This window comes from Struthio camelus, chromosome 3 (assembly GCF_040807025.1).
Source record: "Struthio camelus isolate bStrCam1 chromosome 3, bStrCam1.hap1, whole genome shotgun sequence".
In the NCBI taxonomy this organism is placed as follows: domain Eukaryota; kingdom Metazoa; phylum Chordata; class Aves; order Struthioniformes; family Struthionidae; genus Struthio; species Struthio camelus.
This window is the reverse complement of record NC_090944.1, coordinates 1,415,573-1,437,835: the sequence shown is the minus strand read 5'-3', so window position 1 is coordinate 1,437,835 and position 22,263 is coordinate 1,415,573. Positions and strand designations below refer to the sequence as shown.

General features: G+C 40.3%; 1 protein-coding gene across 24 annotated transcripts in view; it reads left to right on the top strand.

Moving 5' to 3' along the window:
- DTNB (dystrobrevin beta) overlaps positions 1-22,263 on the top strand; it is a 224,464-nt gene that overhangs the window by 74,491 nt on the left and 127,710 nt on the right. For all 24 annotated transcript variants that reach the window (XR_011139936.1, XR_011139935.1, XM_068936647.1 and 21 more), the window contains one exon: positions 1,234-1,358. Coding sequence is in view for 22 of the 24 variants with exons in the window: in XM_068936647.1 (XP_068792748.1) it covers positions 1,234-1,358 (125 nt within the window). In the remaining 2 variants the exon portion in view is untranslated. The remainder of the gene's footprint in view (positions 1-1,233; positions 1,359-22,263) is intronic.

Genomic DNA, 22,263 nt, shown 5'->3' with positions numbered 1-22,263 from the left:
ATTTCCACACGCATAGGTTCTTCATGCAAAATACCTTTGATGCAGGGGCAACAAAACAAATAGTTGAAGAAAGTCACTTATTGGTAATTAATTAAACAAATAGTATTTACTAGTTACTAATTTATATTCACTATAACAAACTTCTGTCTAACTCCTGTTCTCTATAGCCTTGCTTTGTATTTAAGTCAATGTTAATATGAATGTACCTTTGAGAATTGGTCCTAATTCAACTTTGGAATGTGTTATAGGACATGAGATGTCAAAAATAATATAAACATTAGTAATCTAGCGACTAGATACATGGTTTGCTAGTGAAAAGGCGATTGCTAGAAAAAAAGAACTGCCAGATTTTTGAGCTCTCATAGAAGCATTATCTGGCTTTCCACATCACTGGTGTGAGTTCAGTAAATGTAATAACATCTCAAGACTTAATTTCTGTAAGTCAACATTGGATATAAAACACACTAAGCTCATGACTCAGACCAACTCTTGATTCTTCTGTATATTTGGCATCACTCATCATCACCGTTTCAGTCTTCCTCAGATGGTCCCAGAATAGTTGCTCCTATGAGGTTGGTTAGTGTGTCCAAGTGAATTTGTAGAAGAAAAGAAATAAACCAATCATTCGTGTTTTCCTTAATGCTGTGTTTCACCTTGGCTTTGTCCACATTGAACAAATAAAATGTGAAAGTTGTCTTTTGAAAGCAATTGCCTTTGCAAAGGACAGAAGGGAGGGGACAGCTCCAACTCTCAGCTCATTTCTAATCGGTTGGAAATATAAGCAATACTGGCAATTGGTATATCTGTGCATGCAGATTATTTACCCACTCGCGAGCCAGGTCCTTTTTTCTTTCCTGGCCCTCCCCTCAAAATATAATGCCTGTGCTCAGAAGACCTCTTGAGTTAAGAAATCCCCTTATTGGATGTTATTGTCCCTTGATTTAATTCCTGACAGAAAGACCAGACAATTAGTTTGTTTCTTGAATTTACATATTTTCATTGAACTGCTCTCAGTTTTCAAGATTCTAATGTGTGCGCACACACAAGCATTAATTGCAATAGTAGTCTCTATAATAGTGTAGTCTCTGTACTAATTTAATAGGTATGGTAGTAGGTAATCCGATGTTTCTGTATATCCTAGTACTATGCATTTTTTACATTTCTCTGTTATCTGACTGCGTGTTGCCCTCTTTGTAATAGTCAACTCATTTTTTTTCATTCTTTCAAAAACAGAAGTCGCCTGCAAAGAAGCTGAGCCATGCAATTAGTAAATCACTCGGTTGTGTACCAAGCAGAGAACCTCCTCGTCCTATATTTCCTGAGCAGCCAGAAAAGCCACTTGATCTTGCACATATAGTGTAAGTACCTGTTTTAATTTGTATCACTGATTAAGTGAAAAATAAAGTAAGGTATTTGCAGATATATTTGACTTCAGAATTGGCTAGCGGAAAGGATTAGAATTATAGGCTTGCAATGCTATAAAAGGTGTAAACATTTCTCTGAAAAATTAATTGTTTGAAACAAACTGCTTTGTTAAGAATATTTTGTTAACAAGAGGAGTGAAGCAGAATATGTGTATGTACAATTAGACCCAAGGTCTGACTATATATTCTACTTGCTTTTATTAGTATTTCCAAGTACTAAGCAGTGTTATATTTTACACAGCAACTTATTGGATCATTTCTTATTTGTTGTAGGTTAATTTATATCAACAAAATAATGTTACTTAAAGGCTATATTTACTTGCGACTTAATGTTTTCCAGTATTAGCAGTTGATTTTAGCTTTATATATAGCCTTTTGTTGCTGTCTGGGAACATTGGCTCTACGTTCTTATTTATCTTACTGCGAGGTTTACTGTGTCTTTCTGCTCGACGGTAGTATTGCTACCGTTTCATTGGGACCTTACTGTAGAACTGACAAAGATTTTAATTAAGTACCGTGGTAGTGCTTGGTTTGAACAGACTTGAAATCAATTTGCTTCCTTGATTTGCTAGTTTTCACATGGGGAGAAAACCCAAATTCTAGCAGTTTGTATGTAAAATAAACTAAGCCTCCAAATAGATCTGTTTTAATTTCCTACAGATTCCTGAGAAAAAGTCTCAGTCTTCTCATACAGATGAATTAAAGCACATGCTATAGAGAAGAGTGAGGAGAGATGAGTAAAGTGAAGCGATATAATTTACTTAAAACTGAGGACTCCGTTTTCATGAGTATTCAGTAATTTGCAGTTCTGAGAGCAAGTCAAGATGATGCTCTTCCTGTTTGCTTTTGACATTGCCTTAAGGACTAGGTTCCCCTTGAAGTGTTCTCTCTTGGAAGTGTTTCTGAATGGAAGACGAAGGTGTTCAGATTTGAATGTCTCACAACCTCACCAAATTTAATACTAGCAGGTGCTACTCCAACCTTTCCTTATGCTTTGTGATTTTGATTGAATGGCACTTCTCTTCACTCTTCTTAATAGTTTTATTAATAGCTGGAGGCTAGCTTGTCAAAATATTGGAAAGGTGACAGTAATAAAGCTTATCTTGGTGTGAGAAAACACTCATGTAGCTTTCTTTCTTTTGTAAAGAGCAGAGAAGATCCATAACTTGATACGAAAGAATAAGGAGTTATAATGTATTTTAATACTAAACGTCTTAAAAATTTTTTGATTGTTACTGATTCCTACTTAGCTGTGTGGTTGTTTCTTCTAGTTTTTTATTGCTAAATATTTACCAATTTTTATAGTACTTGTTTTAATCCTCTTCAGTGAGGGGAGTCAGTTAGATCTGATTTAATGGAATATAATTGTTCTGATTTTCTCTGTTAAATTACACTTGTAAAGTAAAAAAAGAAAAAGTCTGTAATGCCACAGTTGAATGCAAAGCTGAAGTGCTGTGTTTTCCTAAATGAATAACTTATCACAACAGCAAAGAGCAGGTTGTGAGTTGTCCACAGAGTTAGAATGGTTAGTTCCATGTTTGGGTTGAGACGTGTTGTGGAGTTTGAGCCATTAAACTTTAGATCTGAATTTTCTGCAGGGAGGGTGCTGCTTGGCCTGATGGGAAACAATTTTTTTGTTTAGTTTTCTATCAAACACAGGTCGCAATGAATCAGTTCATATTTTTCTATTTATATTTGCTCTGTGCTTCTTCCATGTTTTTAAACTCATTAACATCTACAAGGGAAAGTAGTAGTTTACATTGTAATACGTCTACAGAAAATGGAAAGCCTCATCCTGTAATTGCATAAGTAGAATGTACGAAAGTAATTACAGCAATGGTATTGTTGTAATGTTTGCATGAGGAAGGGCTACAAGAACTGATCCCAAAACTACAAGCACAAGTTTTACCTCTGACGCAAATTACCATGTTTGATGAAACACAGGACACATCAGTTCTTTAGTGGATCAAACAAATCATTGCCAAGAACAACTTATGTAACTCTACCGGCCAGATTTTCTCCTTTAAATAATGACATAGTACAATGTAGCATCATCTACTGCAGTGCATTAACTCCAGTCTTGGCAGCCTATTTGAAAAAAAAAAAACAAAAAAATGCTAGTAATAGAACTGCAAATCAGTTGATAATGTTTTGTTGCAAAAATCACAGAAGGAAATCCTCACAAGAAAAACTGGCTTTTCAATGTATTAATAGAGTCTCAGCTGAATATTTCAAGAACATCTCCCAACCACTTGTTTCCTTCTAAGATGATGTGTAAAGTGCTTTCTGTAACTGTTAATGCATTTTTAGCTTGCGTATCATTCTTCTAGTAGGTCATTTAATTTGATTATTCACTTGCATAAGCAGTGGTAATATGCAATATGATATTTGAATTCCATTACTAGACTGCTATTTGCATAATAAGAACTGCCTGCTGGGTCTGACTCGTGGCCCATCTGCTCTGGTACTCTGCCAATGGCGATAGGAAACACTCATTAGGAGAGAGCGCATTAGCCTGGCAGCTGCTGTGGGGGGTCCATTTTCCTCCTGCTCCCCCACCATCCTCAGTTGTTGGATTAGGAACGTTAGGGAGAACATCCTGCGTGGTCCCACTAGGCATCCATTTATTAATCTGTTGTCCCTGAAATTTTCTAATCCTTTACTGACCCTGCTGATGCTGCCTGCTTCCACCAACAGACTGTGGAAGTTTAGTGTTACCTGCTGTGCGAAGAATTTTTTTTTTTTTTTTTAACTGTTTTAAACCAATCTCCTAATAGTTCCAAAGAGTGCTCCTGACTTCTGGTATTGTGAGAGGTAGTGAACAATTATGCTGCATTCAGCTTATCCATTGTGCTCCTGATTTTGTAAAGCACAATCATATTCCTCTTCAGTCTTTTGTCTTTGCAGAGCACCAGCCTTTTTCATTTCTCTTCGTAGTGCAGCTGCCCCATCCCGTGGTCATTCTAGTCACCTTCTGTGGAAGCGCAGTAACTCAACTGCATCCTTTTCGGAATGAGGACACCAAAAGTGCACACAGAACTCAAGTTGTGAGCACACCATATATTATTTGAACAGTAACAATCTAATCTTAAAAAATGACTGAGTCTTCAGGAAAACATCACTTAACTTTGAAACTCCTTAACTTTGTTCACTGATATTTCTGCAGTGTTTGTGGTATTTTTGCGTGCCTTGGCGATGTGGAAACATCAGATATGTTTTCCGGTATAGGTAACATATTTGCAAGATCAAGTTGATAGACTGACAGTAAGGAATCCAACTTCTTTTCCCCATTATGCCCCTGATCTGAAGTGACTTTGGACAAGTTGTTTAACTCTTTTTTTTAAACATCTTTCTGTTCTGATTCTGTTTCTTTTATTATGGCTCCATACAGCCCTTGAACAATGGGATTGTGATCCTGATTGAAACTTTTATGTGCTCCAGTAAGATAATAAATAAGAAAAAATTTACTTGGTGAATATATTTTTGTTTCTGTGATGGGAGCAGTTTCCTATCAGAATGCAAATAGACCTATTATTTCCAATGCACATAGGACAAGAATATTTATCAGGAACGATACAGATGTGGTAGGTCCTGCCTTGAACTAGGTGACCTCTTTGACCCTTCTGGCCTTATTTGCTTATGGGCTTATAGTATATTTATTACAAAACAATCCTTTTTCTAGAGGATGTATATACTTAATATGTTCGTTATAAGAGAGGGTTGCAAACCTTAGGGAGGAGGGCATAGAGGGTGTGTGCTCACCAGTAGCTCCTAGAGAAACTACGTTTACTTCATGAGGCTTTTTCCCAGGTGTCTGCTGGAATGGCAGCTGCATCATTTCCAAAACTGCAAAACGTACTTGGAGAGGCATTGCTCATGGTGTTGCTCCCTTTAAGGCGTCTACTCCCATGTGCTGCTTTTAAACTAGAGCATTGTCTGCTCTCATCAGAATCAGAGAAGACAGCTGGAATGCACCTCTTGGCAAGGTGGACTGCTAAACTAAGACAATCCTCTTTATGCTTTATTCTACTCCCTAGCAAAGGATTAGGTTAAAGAATGTCCAATGTGTGTGTTTGGAACTCAAAGTTGGAAGAGCTGAATTTCCCAAAAGTGTGTAATCTCTTGCCTAAAACCACCTCAGAGGCAAAGCATATTTGATTAACTTGATTGTCTTCTGTAATGACATAACTGGCTTTTAAGGAAAGAGGAAGTGGTAAATGTAATAAAACTTACCTTTAGTAGCTCTTATTTGGAATCTGAGGAAATGTGCTAGGTTGGAAATTAGCTGGACTGCTGGGCTCAAAGGGAAGTAATGAGCCCTTTGACATCTAGGGCAGTCAGTTATGATTGAGGTCCGACAGAAGTCCATGTTGTTCAACGTTTTCATCAGCAACCTGGATGGTGAACAGCGTGCACTCTCAACAAATTTGCAGTTGTTACTAAATTAGGCAAGTGCCTGACATAACAAATGGTAGAGCTTCGATCCAGAGGGGCCACAAACTTCAATCCAGAGGGAGAAGCTTGAGGCTTGGGCCAGCAGAAATGTCCTGAGGATCAACAAGAAGTACAAAGTTCTGCACTGAAATGGAATAATACCATGAATTGGTACAGAAAACTGACTGACTGAGGGGTAACCCTGCTGAAAAGGACTGATGTCCAGGCTGGGTATGACCAACAGTTGCTCTCAACAGGAATAAAGCTGGCTGCAGGTTGAGCTGCATTAGGAGGAGCATGGCCAGTGGATTGAGGGAAACTTTTATTCCCTTTACTTAGTACTGGTGAAGCCAGACTTGGAACTCTGTGTCCAGTTTTGGGTCCTCCCAGTTCAACTGAGTTACTGAGAAAACGGAGGCTACTATCAGCTACCAAGATGGTTAGGGTTCTGGGGTACATGAGCCTACGAGGAGAGGCTGAGGGAGCTGGGCGTAGTCTAGTGAAGACCAGCAGCATATAACTATTAAAGCAGCCTATAACTATTTTGTAAGTACAGTTACAAAGATGGTGGAGCCAAACTCTTCTCAATAGTGACTGACAATAAAACAAGATGAAATGACCAGTATTTGAAGCTTGGAAGACACAGACTGAATGCTAGGAAATGTGTTAGCTAAGAGGGTTATTTCAGCATTGTAGTAGGTTACTCCATCCTTGGAGTTTTTCAGAATTTGGCTGGATTTTTATGGCTGACTTGATTTAGGGCTAACAGTAGTCCTGCTTCAAGCAAAAGTTTGGACTAGATGACCTCCAAAGATCTCTTCCAGTCAACAATTCTATGATTTGTATTGCTAGGAGAATAATCCTGGGGAGTTATCACGCTCTTCCCTTGCCATTCACTACTGGCAGTATACCAGACACCAGATTTGGTTTGAAGAAGTTTCACCATTTTTATGATTTGTTTTGATGTCTCTGAACTGAGACAGGCTGGAGACCACCTCTTCCAAAGGGAACTGTATTCTGTTTTGTGGAGTCTTCAGAGCCAAGATGGGGCTTTCCATCTTGCTGACTGCTGGTCCACACAAAAAAGGGCATACTGGAATGTTGACTACAGTTTCTTTATTCTGATTAGCATTATTTTAACATGTGGCATTAATTAATGTCTTTTAAATGTAGTTCATTGTGAAAGAGCAACATCTAAACTAAGCTCACAGTGACCCTGGCAGACTTGACTGTTGTAGAAGATTGAGAAATCAAAAGAAGTGCATCTTAAGATAAACCAAAAGCTATCAGAAGTGGAATTGATAAATTATTATTAATGGAGTCACCACTGATATTATTAATAAAAGGCAACTAAACAATTGTGTAACCTTTCTAATTAAAAAAAATATGTATTTTAATACGTTACGCGAGGAAGTTAGCCAAGGGTTTGTGTTGTCACTGATGTATGGGAAAGAGGACAAAAGGGACAAGGTTCTTCTGTGATGTGAGCAGTGATGATGAAAAGAACAGTGTTTTATAGCAATGGAAAGAGGAAATGAAGACATCTTAGTAAAAACAAAATTTGTCTAGATTTTTCCTGGAATTAATTTGAAGTGGCAGGTCATCACTTTATCAATAATAAGGTTGCAGGATTGGGCTGAAAAGCTCTCACAATAGAACTGAATGGGTAAAGTTCCTTTACTTGTTGTTGTTTGGATTATCCAGGTTTACAGGAAAGGAAGTCATTTCTGTTAAATTTAAGGAAGAATACATCAGAATCTTGTGTATTGTAGAACTTTTTCTTTATTCAAAAGATTTTAATATTTATTAAAGGTCTCCGTCTTCCATAGACACAGCTCTACAAATGTGCCTATTTGAAGTGCTTAACAAGTTCAGCCGTGGAGAACTGCTTCCTTCGCTGCTCAGATCCAAGCTCGTTAACGTAGGTTTAGATGGGTTATAAAAGCTTTAGAGGACTGAAAGGCTTGTGTGATTGAAGTGATAACATGGATGCTATGATCGATTTCAGAATGATCGGCTAGACAAGGGGAGCGGTAAAGGAAAAAAGTGGTGGCTTTTTAGTACATGACCCCTTGATGGTGCTGATAAAGAAGGTCCTCAAAGCATGCTTTTTATGTCCAGTTTAGTAAACGATTGTACCTCTGCCTACAAACCCAGCCTTGCCTTTTTCCTGAGGCGTGATGGTGCATGCCGGAAGCACACTGTGGTGTTGCTTGCTGTGGGCAAACCGGCCGCGTGCACGGGGAGCCTGCAGAGCCTGGCGGCAGGGTGGTCCTGGGGACGCGCGGGTGGCGCTGCCCTGTGGCACGTCCTGCCCTTAGGGGAGGTGTTGCCCAGCCACTCGTGGCAGCATCGAGATAACTCAGAGACATCCGAGGGTTTTTATTTATTTATTTATTTTCGCTGTTAGAAAAAGGGAGAGTTTTCAGGTGTGAGAAGGGAGATGTCCAGGAGAAGAGTCCTTAACCGAACTCAGCTTATAAAGAGGAGTCGCTCAGGCCTATCATGAGCTGTTATTGAGGCACATTTGATCGTGACTTGATTATGTTTGTTTTGTGTAAATGAAGCGGGCATCAGCACCAAGCAGGCGTTTTAGAAGGATCTTTTTCACAAAGCTGAACACAACTTCAACAGAGTAAATAAGGTGAACGTAAATATGAATAACTAGGAACCGTTTAAGCATACTTAGGCAAATGCCTCAGGGCAAAAAGGCTTGGTAGGGAGGCAAAAATTGGTATACCTATGAAGGGAAGGAAAAAAGACAAAAATTGATAGCAGAGAATGTAAACTGGGAGTTACGCAGTGTAGAAAACTGATAAAAGAATACAAAGGATTCCCCAGAGCTAAGGACGGAGGGACAGGCCTGTTCGGCACGCTTTATTAGTAACATAAACAGTAGTAAGAATTACATTGGCCTGTTATTACATTAAAATAATGAAATGGTCGACGTTAGCAGTTTAAAAGTTAATGGAAAATGTTTTTCATATATTCCGGGCGTGTTTGGAGGGGGAGCCAGCAGTCGTGCGCTACGCTGATGGCGAGAGACTTTCCATTCCAGAGAGTGCTCCAGCGGCTGCTTGGCTGCATCTTCCATGCTTTCAGGCTGATAAGTCTGAACGGCGTTTTGAAAGTGGTGCCAAATAAATATATTTGGATGCTTGCTGCTAGTTGTTGATATCTCTTGGAGCACTTGGGAAGTTCCAGAAGCACTTGAAGAAAATTCCTATTATGTCATTTATTTCCCAAGGGGGAAGAGGAACAAAGTCAGGCAGGGCAATCTCTAACATGTTAAGCTCACCAACATGACTTTGATGGTGAATACAATAATTGAGCAGTAGATTACGTATTTCTTTGGTCAGTAACTAAAAAGAAGTCATTCATGCCAATCAGCATAGGCTTTTGGCAGTTAGGTGTAGTCAGACTTATTTGTGTCTTTTTTGATGAGATTAATTTTGATTAATAAAGTAGTATGGTTGACATAATGCACTTGCTCTGAACTTTGCATAATTTAAAAAGCAGCAATACAGCGCATATACCATGATTAAAAAACAAAACAAAACAAAAAACTAGTTGTTCTCATATAACTGTAAGAAGAAGGGAAAATAGGGTGTTTTCAAGTGGGGTCCTAAAGAGACTGGTCCTACTGTCTATGCTATTTGGCAGTTGAATTAATGCCCAGGAGGAAAACACATAAAATCAGTATGATTAGACGGACAAATATTGGAAGAATGATCAAGACTGAAAGGATAAGGGTCTATATTTCTTGTTAAAATGGATACAAGTACATGTGCATTTCAGTCCTGCAGAGTCCTTCGTATAAGGTGAAAAAATATATATAAATCAGGGACATTATACTGGGAATATACTGCAAAAAAACTCGGGAGGTCATAGTGTATAGTTGGCTGAATTTCCATTCTCGGGGTGGTTTTGTAACCAAAGAGGCTAACATGATCTTTGAGGGTGTAAACGGGAGAGTTCACCCTTTGTGTTGGATAGTATCATGATCCGTGCCAAAAAGCTTTATAGTTACAGTAGCCTCGATCAAGAAGGATGTTGAAAATTCAAAGGAGTTGAAAAGATCAATGAAAATGATTAAAGGATGGGAAATGGATCCAGAGAGATGCATAGCCTTACATTCAAAGACTCAAGTTCAAGCAATTTAAATCAACGTACAGAGGTTAAGGAATGATTTGATATTTCTAAAATTACCTATCCTAGGGAAATGAAATATAAGCCCAGGGAGGCTTAGCAGATGGGCTTAAAAGACGCTGATTAGAAGTTGCAGCTAGACAAATTCAGAATAAAAATAAGAAAAATATTTTTAATAGTGAATGTGATTAATTATTAGAATAGATTACCAAAAGCAAAAGTGGTAGTGGAATTTCCATCACTGCAATTTTAAAAGCAAGACGAGTGTGTGTTTTATCAAATCAGATTTAATTCCAGTCAGTCTTATGCTCTGTGTTTGACAGAAGCTCAGTTAGTACAGTGTTTCCTTACAGTTTTGTGACCTCTGAAAAAGGCATATAAATATGTTAGACTGCGGAATTTTACAGTATACTGTGCTTTGCTGGTGGAATTAAGGCAATCATGGATTTGCTTTACTTACATTTCCAAAAATAAGGGATGTTTCTGAAACTGACTCAACCTCTCTTTGCCTGACTTTCCTGCCACCGTGCTCGGTCACTGCTATAAAAATGGAAATTTTCCTTCCTGTTATTTCAGCGCATTCGGCTTCTCTTCCCCTTTGCTGTGTTTAGGTAGGAGTTTTTTGGCGCTAGAGAATAATTCTGCATGAATCATATTCTGTTTAAATGTCAGTTTCCGAATGTGGTTGCTGGAATCCACAAGCTCCAAAGGTTCTGCCTTTGTTGTTGTTGTTTTTTTTAAAGAATTACAATCCAAAAGACGGATAACATTAATAGGTATTAAAAAAACTCTTCTGAGTTTATTTTATGATAAAGCAGAGGTTGTGTTTGACATAGATTGGTTTTCCTGGGAGAAATTACAGCTTTCCTTCACTGCACAGTTATTTCAGGTTATAACTTGCGCATATTCCCAGACTCAGACCCATCAACATCGAAAACTCTTGAAAGAAAGTCTGTATTTTAAAGTGTTGTCTGCCATGCATCCTTCTGGTGACACAAATCTGTGGCTCAAGAGGTGAAAATTTACCATTGTTGACCGAAACAACTATGCCAGCAAAAGCTCCCACTACCAGTGTAGTTTTACAGTAAACACTACATTGCTTAGGTGTTTTCGCAATGTTGCTAAATACAGTAATTCTCCGTAGCTCAAGTGTTGCTGTTGCGACAGATGGGCTGTGTCTAATTCAGCTATGGCAGCTGATGTTACTAACCAGAGCTGCTCCTCTTCCCTCTCTGCCAGCAATTTGTGTCCTCACAGGCGAGGTGACAGAATTGGGCACGTGCCACCTCCTCAGCCGTTCCTCTTCACCACATGGGTTATTTGAGTAAGCCACTAGTCCAGGTGGGTTCATGCTAATGAATTATGCCCAGGGCTGTGATAGCTGAAGCGGGAACATACGTTCCACTCCGGTGGCTCACAGGAAGGGAGTCCATCTCCTGTGAATTTCTCAGGGGAAGAATATATGAAGCCCTGGAGAGATGCAGAATTGCTGATTACTTCAGATCAGCTTTCTTCTGCTGGAAGGCTGGGCATGCTTCTTTAAGGCTTCAGGTGTGACGAGAAGGCAATTGTAGGGCCTACCAAAATGTTCAAGAAGGATATTGGAAAGCATTGGAACAGGATGGAAGGAAAGCATTGGAACAGGTTGCCCAGAGAGGTAGCGGAGCCTCCTTCCCTGGAGATATTTAAAACCCGTCTGGATGTGATCCTGGGCAATATGCTCTAGGTGACCCTGCTTGCGCAGGGAGGTTGGACTAGATGATCTCCAGAGGTCCCTTCCAACCTCAACCATTCTGTGATTCTGTGATATGTGCTCTTGCTGGCAGGACTGACTGAAAATAAAGTCCGGGTCACATCATTTTTATGTTCACGTATGTGCCTGGTCAACCAAGGCCAGTATCATAACAGAGTAGTAATCTCTGACATATAAAGTTGCTTCTTCTGGCAGCGAAGCCGGAGGGATGTGAGATTCAGTGGCAGCCCCAGCGCAGCCGGAAAGCCCTGTTTGCTGCAAACTGCTGTTGGGTGCACGTTGTTGAGGCAGTCAGTTGGTAGTTAGCTCCTTCGTAAGCCTCCACCACTGATTCAGCAACACGAAGCTGATTCTCATGGATTTGCAGCTGCTTGGGCAGTGCATTGCAGCCTGCCTCCAGACAAGTGCGATTTCTCACTAGTACGTCCTCGACGGGGAGGCTGCAGTTAGGTCCAGACAGCCCTGTAGAGGCCTGCCTGGAAATGGGAGAACGTATACTTGTTGACGTTTGCTTCAATGCAATGAATGGAGGGGAAGGGACTGTGCTGCTCTGTATGCAGGGAAGATGATGTGGCTGACACATTAGCCAGGATATATGTGCACAGTGGAATATAGTAATGTCCCTGCTGACAGGAAAAAAACATTTCCCTTCACAATGGAAATACAGTGTATAAGTGCTGTCTAAATGGGAAGACTGCCCAGGGGCTAACTTCTTATTCTTCCTTGTTGCATTACTTTATTTACATGTCATATTAATTTAGAATTTGAATTAGATCCTGTTTCTAGCAAAGTGACACTTGATTGATTCAAACGAGTCCAAAAAGATCAAGAGAATTGGTTTAACTGTTTGAAAAAGGCAGAAAGTGCTTGGTTTAAAATGAAGCATAGTTCTGCATAGCGTGCTTACTGCAAGAAATCACGATGACCTTTTTGTTCTTTGTCGGTACTGGTATGACCGAGTTGGGAAGAGATTCGGGTTTGACGCTCAATATATTTCCTGACAAAACGACTCCCAGGAATTCTACAGTGACAATATAGAGAAGGTTTGCCTTTGCACATTAAAATAAACACATTTTGTAAGATCTTTGTGAAGAGTTATGGTAAGAATACGGGTTTGTGGGCTACAAATGTATTTCTGGGCCATCAGATGTATGTTGCCAGTAAGACACAGAGAAATTTTATTTTGTTTGACGAATTAAAAACTATTCAATAACTATCCCCTTTTCCCCCACAAACACTTTCTGAGGCAGCATTCGATGACACTGCTCCATTTCATTGCTTCTACTCAAAACCCCCCAATGACCTGTCAAAAATAATATTCTTTATTCTGCCACTACTGCTATAGACATCTCTACTGAAACAATCTGAAAAATATGTGCATTACAGTGGAAACAAAAAACTGATATGCTTACAAAACTGCGTCCTTATTTCTTGACCCAGACTGCCCGTTGCCTTCCCAGCGCTAACAGCGGGGGCTAAAACATCCTTAGCTGCTTTAGTGAGTCTGCTTTGGGCGGAAACCTTTTCTTCTTTTCTCCTCGCAGCTGCCAGAAAACTCTGAGGGTTAGAGGAGGAAAATATTCCTTCCTTTTGTCAACAGAGGGTGGAGGGAAAGTGCGACATGGTGCCAAGGCACCTTGTTATCTGAGGCCGCTACATAGCGGAGGGACTCGTGTGGCTCAAAGGAGAGAACCTGGTAAACTCTGCTCGTGCCCTTTCCCCAGGGAGAGCGGGAGAGGAGCGTGCGTCGGGGAGGCTTGCTGCTGCGTCTGGATTACCGCGGTGCCCTTTCCCTGGGCGTCTTTCAGCTTTTTGGCAATAGTGTGATCTCTGGCTAATAATATCTGCTTGAAACATCTCAAAAATAACATAGCTAATGAGAAAAAAATATGTTGTGTTGAATTTGGATTGACTGGCAGACTTCCCCTTTGCAATAAATTCTAGAACAAAACAAAAGGCTGTTGTTTCCTGAGGAAACCCTGAGAAGCCCCCACCCTGCCCACTCTACTCTAGTTTATGATAAATCCTATGTGCAAGTGTTATCATTGGTCAGGTTTTCCAGCCCTACCCTCGGAGGAGTCGTGCCCCACTCGCTGACTGGTGTTCTGTGAGGGTGCTAGTAAGGACATGGACAAAGGGGATCCAATGGATTTGCTGTATTTGGATTTTCAAAAAGCTTTTGAAAGGATGACTTATCAAAGGCTGTCAAAGAAACTACGTTGCCAGGGGGTTGGATGTACTGAGAAGTGTTAACGGATGTGGAAGCAAAAGGTAGGGCTTAGTGGTCGCTTTCCAGGATGGAGGAGGGTCAGTAGTGGGATCCATGAATAGATGCTAAAGAGCGTGGGCAGGGGTGTCCCCTCTGATAGCCCTTCTGCAACAGTTGTTGGAGGAGGAGGAAATAGGAGGGGAACAGAGAGCACGTGGTAGTGAGGCCGTCCTGCCCCCTTCACTCACATCTGCTGTTGGCCGAGCTGGAGGTAGAATACCAAGTTAGACGAAACATTGGCCTGACCAGTAGGGCATTTTTTACGCTTTTATATTATAAAAGAAAAATCTTCCCTAAAAAACAAGAAAGAAGGGCAGAAGTATTTGCAAACAAGTCTGCTCAGAAGTTTCATGCTTTGCTCCTGTAAACTGTAGCTGCAATAAAGTTAGTGCAGCACAGTGTTTTATTTTAAAATATGAATAAAAGATGATCTTGTAGGAGAAAGCAAAATTATCCTTCGTAGGAAGTTTCCTCAAAACATGCAAGTTATTGTAATCGGACCTATTCCAAAGGCAAAGCAATATATGCCTTAAGTTTAATCTGTGAGGCATGAAAATGAGCAACCAAGAGGAAATCTGAATTCCATCAGAGCCAGAACGATTGCTTGAAGCGTGGCCAACTGTAATGAGGAAATTCCAATATATTGTGGACAAATATCTGTCTGTCATGCAATGCCCTTTGTCCCACAATGTCTTATTTCTCCACCAGTGAATTCTCCAGTACATTTATCTCAACATCCAGATGACTGTGAGGCACAGTGAGATTGGCCTGAATGGAGAGTCCATAGGAGCGTCTAGGTGTGGAAGTACCAGAAGGAAAAAGCAGCAGGAGAAGGGCTGTAGGACTGACAGGTGTTGACCATACTTAGACCAGCAGGTCATGAAGATCCTAGCATGTCCCGTGCGGCTTCTCAGGATGCTCGGATGCAAAGACAGAGTAACTCCTAGAGGGTGCAGAAAGGCATATTCAAACCCAGCACGTGGTTGCAAACCTAAGAAGAGCCCAGGAGCCGTGAGGAGTCCTGGAGAGTTGGCATCCCTCATCCTCTGGGTCTGAGTTAGGTAAGAAAAAAGTGTTGTTTCTAAGTCTTCAGCCATTTGCTAAGTATTATTTAGGTAGGTTATGTGGTTCTAAAAGATATATGCCATTTTAATTCATGGAAGAGGCAGGCCTACTTTGCCCCAGTTGCTCGTTCCCATCTCCTTGTCCTGGCATAAGCACTCAAGCAGCCATAAAGCAAACTGGGTTGGGGTACTGTGACGTTCCCTGCACAGCCCTGAGAGGCTTAGAAGAGAAGAGGGGACAGTTTAAGAACAGGCAGGAAGCGAGCAGGGCCACCTTTTTTTAGCAGCAGTGCAAACTTTAAACGGTCGTGAAAATACACTGTTATTGGTCACCTACGAGGTGTTAACAAAAGCAGTATTTGTAACTCCAGCAGCCAGAGGTGTTGCGAGCATGTTTCTGTCGTTGGATAGAAGGTCTAGCTGCTGAAAGAAAAAATTATGGACGCTGAAGAACAGCCATGACATTGTGAAGTGATCCATTTGCATCATGATAGGATACTTGAAGAGAACTCTAGAAAGCACACAGAGGTTTCATGGTCCAGCTCGTGATGTTCTCAATAGAACAATTTTGTAAAACACTATAGAACGCTTTTTCCTGCTGAAGCTACCTCACTCGGGATGGGAGCAGAAACTGATCTGACCACCATAATTTTTATACTCCTTCATCCTTGATATGAGGTTTCTCTGTCAGAGACTGCTGAACGTTAGTGAAAGCTGCAAACAAATCACAGCCTTCCGTCCAGTTTGGGAAGTTTTCTGGAAAACCTGACTCTAAGAGACTTGTGCCTCCAAAATCTCTACAAAATACTGATCTTTTCTTTTACAATTAGCGGTTACTAATCCAAATCAGCTTCTTAAATACATTAAATAAAATCTAGATGAACACAAAGCAAAGGAAAAAGAAATACACTTAAGTTCCCAGTATTCAGTGGGAACATATGTCAACGATGACTTTTCACGGAAGTTAAGGTCCAAAGATAACATTAAATCAGTTGGTCTGACCTCCTGTATCTCATTCATTTTTGAATGTTACCACCTTCCTTCCATACTGGGCCCAGTAACTTGTATTTCACAAATGTTGTCTGCCAGAAAGGCATTCATTCTTGGTTTCAAGAGGTTATTAATATACCATTTCTTGAATATTAGTTTGTTCAAATGGATAGTCATCCTCTTTGTTTAATATTTATGTTTTATTTATGTTTTGTTTGTCTTTCTCTGCTGACCTAAATGCTCATGCATCTCTATTTATATGTGCAAGGATCGTATTAGCTTTGCTTCCAACATATTGTCTTACTTGTCCCCTATGGCCCTTAATCGTTTTTTGCAGTCACTGCTTTTGGGAGTACAGCTCTAGTCTGTAAATATAGTCTGCATTTTTATGTCATAGATGTATAATTTTACATTTGGCTTTATTAAAATGCAGTTTGTTTTAATGAGCCTAGCTTAGCAAATGATCCGGACTACTCTTTATGATTGCCTTGTTTCATCATTATTTACCACTTTATGAATCTGTCTCGTCTGCAACTTTTATCAAGACTAATTTTGCATGCACTTCAATCCCTAATAGCACTTTCAAAGTCTCCAGTCTAGTACAGTAGCTGTAAAACTCCGGTAAGGTCACATAATTTCAAAGAATACGTACTGACAGACGTTTTTGAGATCTAGCGGTCCATATTGCATTTAAAAAGACTTTGCTGGTCTTGTGTCGTTCATGTTTTCAGTCCTACTGTTTTGTAGCGCTAAACCACAAACTTTATGGCAAAACCTCCCGCCGCGGCTGCCTTCCGCTCACCGCGTGCATCACCGCTGCGGCAGTCGTCGCGTCTGCAACACGACCCCGTCAGTGCCGTGAACTGGAGTTTTTCTGTTGCTGGGGCTTCAGTGGCCAGAACCTAGAGCTTAAAAAAATTATTGACAGGTAATTCCATGCAAACACCAGGAACGGGAGAGAGGAAAAGCTGTTGTCTTTCCACGGTTAACGTATGAGAGAAGGATAAACTGGGTGACTGAGACAATTATACCGAGAGAACCAAGGCCACCTTCGGTGAACGCCTTCCTCCTCCATCGTTGCAGGTCATAACTGCAGCCGAGACAACCCCGTCCTCTGCTCTGGGGCTTCCCACTTTCTCTCCTGGCACGCGTGCGCAGCTGTGCGCGTGCATGTGTATTTGCAAGCGCACGGGTATATGTTGCGTGCTTTTTTTCTCTGAACTTCTGCACTAGAAGTGATTCCTGTGGATACAGAAGTTCTCTTCCTCCAGGGCTACAGTTTCTGTTCAATTTAAGATACCGTATTTAGTACCAGCAGCCAGCCAGTCTGCCACGAGGTGGGAAGGTGCACGTTCGCGCCGGTCAGGCGGAGGAGCCCAGCGCTCGCCGTCGGTGGGGAAGCGCGCTCAGCTCAGGCGCCGGCGCACCGGGTCCTGCCGAGCCGCAGCACGCGCCCCTGCTTATACGGGCCGCTGCTGCTTGCTCCTGAGTTGGGTTGGTTTATGAACTTGGAGAGTTACCCCTCGTTTAGTCAAATGAAAAGGAGTTATCTGGGTGAACGTGATCTTTATTCTGTGATTTTTTTTTTTTTACGCCTGTAGAAGGTGATGTGAAAAAATGAAAAGCTTATCTTAATTATGGCCATTGGTTTGATGCTTGCACAAAATTAGGTAGTCTTGTTACCTGTTGTTTTTATCTTTCTGCATTTTTTGCAAAATTGCTGTATTTTCCTAGTATAACTATCATAGCATAACTGCTATGATAGCATAACTGTCCTAGCATATCCTAGCATAACTGTTTGCTAGGATACAAAGCATCCTAGCTTTGTATCAGCTACAAAGCTGATACATAATATCAGCTTTTGATATTAAAAAAAAATATATAGATAGATAGATATAAAAATAAATTTTTCTAGACTATGATAACATATTTTTAACTTTCATGTTTATTCTGTCACTGCTGACAATTAGCACCTGCTTCTGTCCCATTATATGCATTTTTGCTAAAATTGCATAAATATGCATTAAAAAATTGATGATTGGCAGTATCATGTTCTATAAGAGGTTATCAAGTTAAACATGTTTATAATAAGTATTTTCCTTGATTTTAACGTCTTGTTAGGTTTCGTATTTGAATACAACATCCAGAACATTGAATTTTTATTCCCAGTGAAAGAGAGAAATTTTCTGTTGGTGGTCATTGAAATTGTTTTTCAGAGTGAAAATATTTTTAGGTATCTTTACATTAGTGGTTTGATTTGATTGATACCCTGTGCACATTTCCTTAATGATCTTAGATTGAAATTCATTCCCAGTGTGTATAGCAGATTGGACTCCAGCCTTCTGAAGAAGTTAAGTAATGTGTGCAAGATGTTATTTCAGGCTAGGAGAATGGTTCCTGGTGGCTTGACATGCCTTCCTTGAGACTGGGCTGTTCTTGGAGGACTGGGCAATGTCCTGATGTTTGATTCTAAATCATTTTTGCTGCTTTACGCAGGCCAAGTGTTTATCTGGATTAACACGTAGTAGCTCTTTACCAGAATTTGTAATAGCTTTTAATCCTTACGACTGGCAACTGTCTCAGCCTAATGGGCCTGTAAATGGTATTGATATTTACTTTGGGGTTGGGGTTTGTTTTTTCCTGAAGCATTTTGGCCCGTACTAAAATTAAAGTGTTCAGAGTAGAAGGTTTGGATAACACGCTCATTTTGACTGCAGCTGTCCTTATTCTCCTTGACAGAACAAAATTTTTCTTCCATTTGAAATGCTTTTGTTTGTTTTATTGGTAGGCTGCTGTTTGTACTGAATAACTTGCCTGTGTTATCTGCTCTTCCATACTTATTTTTTTGAATTATAGAATAATTTAGGTTGGAAGGGGCCCCTGGAGGTCACGTGGTCCAACCCCCTGATCAAAACAGGGCCAGTTTAGAAGTTAGATCCAACTTTGAAATTAGATTATGTTACTCAGGGATCGTATCGAGTCAAGCATAATTACCTTTAAAGATGGAGCTTCTACCACCCCCCTGGACGATCTGTTCCAACATCTGACCACCTTCACTGTGAATAAGATGTTTCCTAATATTTAACTGGAATGTCCCTCCTTGTGTACATTGTGCCTTGTCCTTTGCAGACCTTCGAGAAGTCAAGCTCTTTCTCCTCTGTAACCACCCAGCAGGTAGTCATAGGCAGCAGTGCGGTCCCCTCTGAATCTTCTCTCCTCCACTCTGAACTCTTCTTGGCCTCTCCCCACATGTCACGTGCTCCAGCCTCGACTATCTTTGTGGCCTCTGCTGTACTCGCTCCAGTATGTCAGTGTCTGTCTTGTCCTGGGGAGCCCAAAACTGGGTGTGATAGTCCCAACGCAATCTCATGGGACTCACTTCCCTAGACACGCTGGCTACACTCTTGCAAATAAAGTCCAGTGTGTGGACCACCAGGACCACCAGGTCCCCTTTTGTTTTCTAGCCAGTGGTCACTCATCCCACACTGCTGCATGGGGTTACTCTGTCCAAGATGCAGGACTTTGCCTGTGACTTTGTTGAACTGGTAAAAGAACCTACGATTGATATCACTCATTATCGCCAGTCTATTAAGTCTCATGGTTTTTTCCTTCCTTCTTTTAGCTTCTGAGGGGAGTTATCTTCTTACTTTTTAAAAACATATTCCTTCATGTAAGCCTTACATGAAAAATTACAGTACTTTAATAGTAGATAATGCTGGAAAGGAAATGATAGATTAAAACTTACTTTGTCCTGGTTTCTGCTTCAGTTTCCTTAGGGAACTGATACTTTTAATATCTACATAAGCCACAGAAGATGGCCAAAATCCTGGAAGATGAGATGTCATGGGGGACATAGTTTCTCTGGTAATGACACGCAAAACTGCCTTGAAAAGCTTTCTATGCACCATCAGGGATAGTATCCGAGAATGATGTATAATGGAATACAGCTGATTTTCTGTTGCCATGGGCAGGTCATTAGACAAGACTATCTAATTAGTCTTGGTGCTCTTCCCGGCTAACCTGTGATGTGGACTGCTAGAGGGAGTTAAGGATATGGTCCAGGCCGCGTGGGAGAGGGACATCTCCCCCAGCCCGTAACAGCCAGCTACAGAGGGAAAGTAGCATACTCTCAGAACAGCAGCTTCTAGGTCTTGCAGAAGAGCCTCAGAGAGTGTTGTCTGATGACAAGAAGCTGTTCGAGGAGATTTTTTTTATTGCATAGAGAAAAGAAATGTGATTGCCCCTTCCCCCAGCTGCAGAATTGAGAAGAATAATGCAGTGGGCTAATAATTTGTCCCAGGAGGCTGTGCTGTAACCGCCTCACTGAGTTTCAGTATTGCCAAGTATGATTTTAGACACTGTGTAACTTAGAAAAATGCTTTCCTGTCTAATAGATGCTTTACGCAGTTAATCTTTTTCTTTCCGTAGCGTAGACCAGATCTGATTCCTTTAACTGCAACTAGTTTAGTGGTAAAGGATTGCTTTACTATTAATGCATTTCCGTTAATTTTTACCAAGTAAATTTTGTTTTGTGTTTGTTGGAAGCCTAACCCATCAGATGTTTTGAATGTCTGATGTGTTATGCATAGTTGGCAATTCTTTAACACAATTGCAAAGAAAAGTCTTTGCAACCTTAAGATTTTTAGAAAACTTACTGCATTTTAATGAAATGCTGAATGTTCTTTACAACAAATGCAAAAAATTGCACTTCACACTAACTTTAATTTGTCCTTTAAATGTTAGCATATTTAAATACTCAGAATGCTTTCGAACGCTGCATATGGGAGGAAAAGCCTCATACAGCAACTTATGAACGGTGCTGGATGCCCTCTGTGGCTTCAGTTATCCATTAGTGGTTAAGCAGCTGATGCTGGGTGATCCTTTCCCCCACAGCCTCTGTGTAATCCATGTATTTTATTGTTCCTGATCCAGAAAGATTTTCAAGAAGAGAGAGTCAAAGTTTAGGTTTAATTTTTATCTGCTGTTCTGTGAGTACGTGTATTTTTTGCTAGTTGTGATAAGTCCCTTCTTGATTCCAGGCTGACGGGAGGATAGAGTGACATTTTTCAGCAAAAGGAATAGGAACCTCTAAATAGTTTGATTATAGGTCTATATTGTGGGGGTTTATTTATAATTATTGTTTATTCTTATAGTATATATAAATGACAATCTGTTTACAGTATTAATAAGTAACTCCTGCCTGTTCTTTAACAAGGGGATATTGTCACGTTATTATGTTATGGGTATTGTCAATAATTCTGGATAATAATTTAACATCTCACAATACCTGTATTCACAGTCAAGGTTCTGGAAATAGTGCTCTTATTCTGGGACGGTCAGAATATGGAGTATGAGATATAATTCCTTGCACACTTGAAAAAGGAGCTAAGACCTTTTTAATGCTTAAGCAATTGAAGCTGAAGCCAAACAAATTCAAATTAAAAATCTAATTTTTATGGTCAAGACAATAAGGGAATAAACTACCAAGGGAAGCACTGATGGCTTTTGCTCTTTGACACGTTAGCTCCAAACTTGCTGAAGTTATGCTTTAGGCAAACCTGAACAGCTTGTTTCGGGGTTGGAGTAAGTGGCTGAAATGTAATGCTTTTAGGTTTTCAGGAGGTCAGGCTACAGGATTTAGTAGTCTCTCTTAGAGATAAAATTGATAAATCAGCTGTTAGTTTTTATATCGTTAGTTTAAGATGTACAGGAGTTTGCATATTACTGTGTGAAAATTGGTTAGATCTGTGCTTATATTTTAGTCACTGTTTCTGTTTCTGTTCCTTCCTATCTTTAGTGTTTCCTTTTTCGCTTCCTTTTTTCTTTCTCATTTCTCACTCTATACTTCTAAATTTAAGTAGCTCCTCGGCGTTACTGAGAACATTATGTCGGTGGATCTTCTTTGCCTCTTTATTTATGGTCAGTAGGAGATCATTTTCTAATGCTTTAGAAATTAAAGCTTTAGATTTACCGGTGTTGATCGATCCTCTGATCCTCTTGAAACGGGAAAAAGTCTGATCCACAGAGGACGTTAAAAACACAAATGTCTGAGTTGCAAATAGTCAGGGACCCAGAATTTTACGCAAGAGAGAAACTGCTCTGCTCTCTCCAATGCCCGTGGGACATGTCATAGCTAACTGTGAGCAGCCTAATTAAGAGCCAGGCCGGTATTTTTCTATA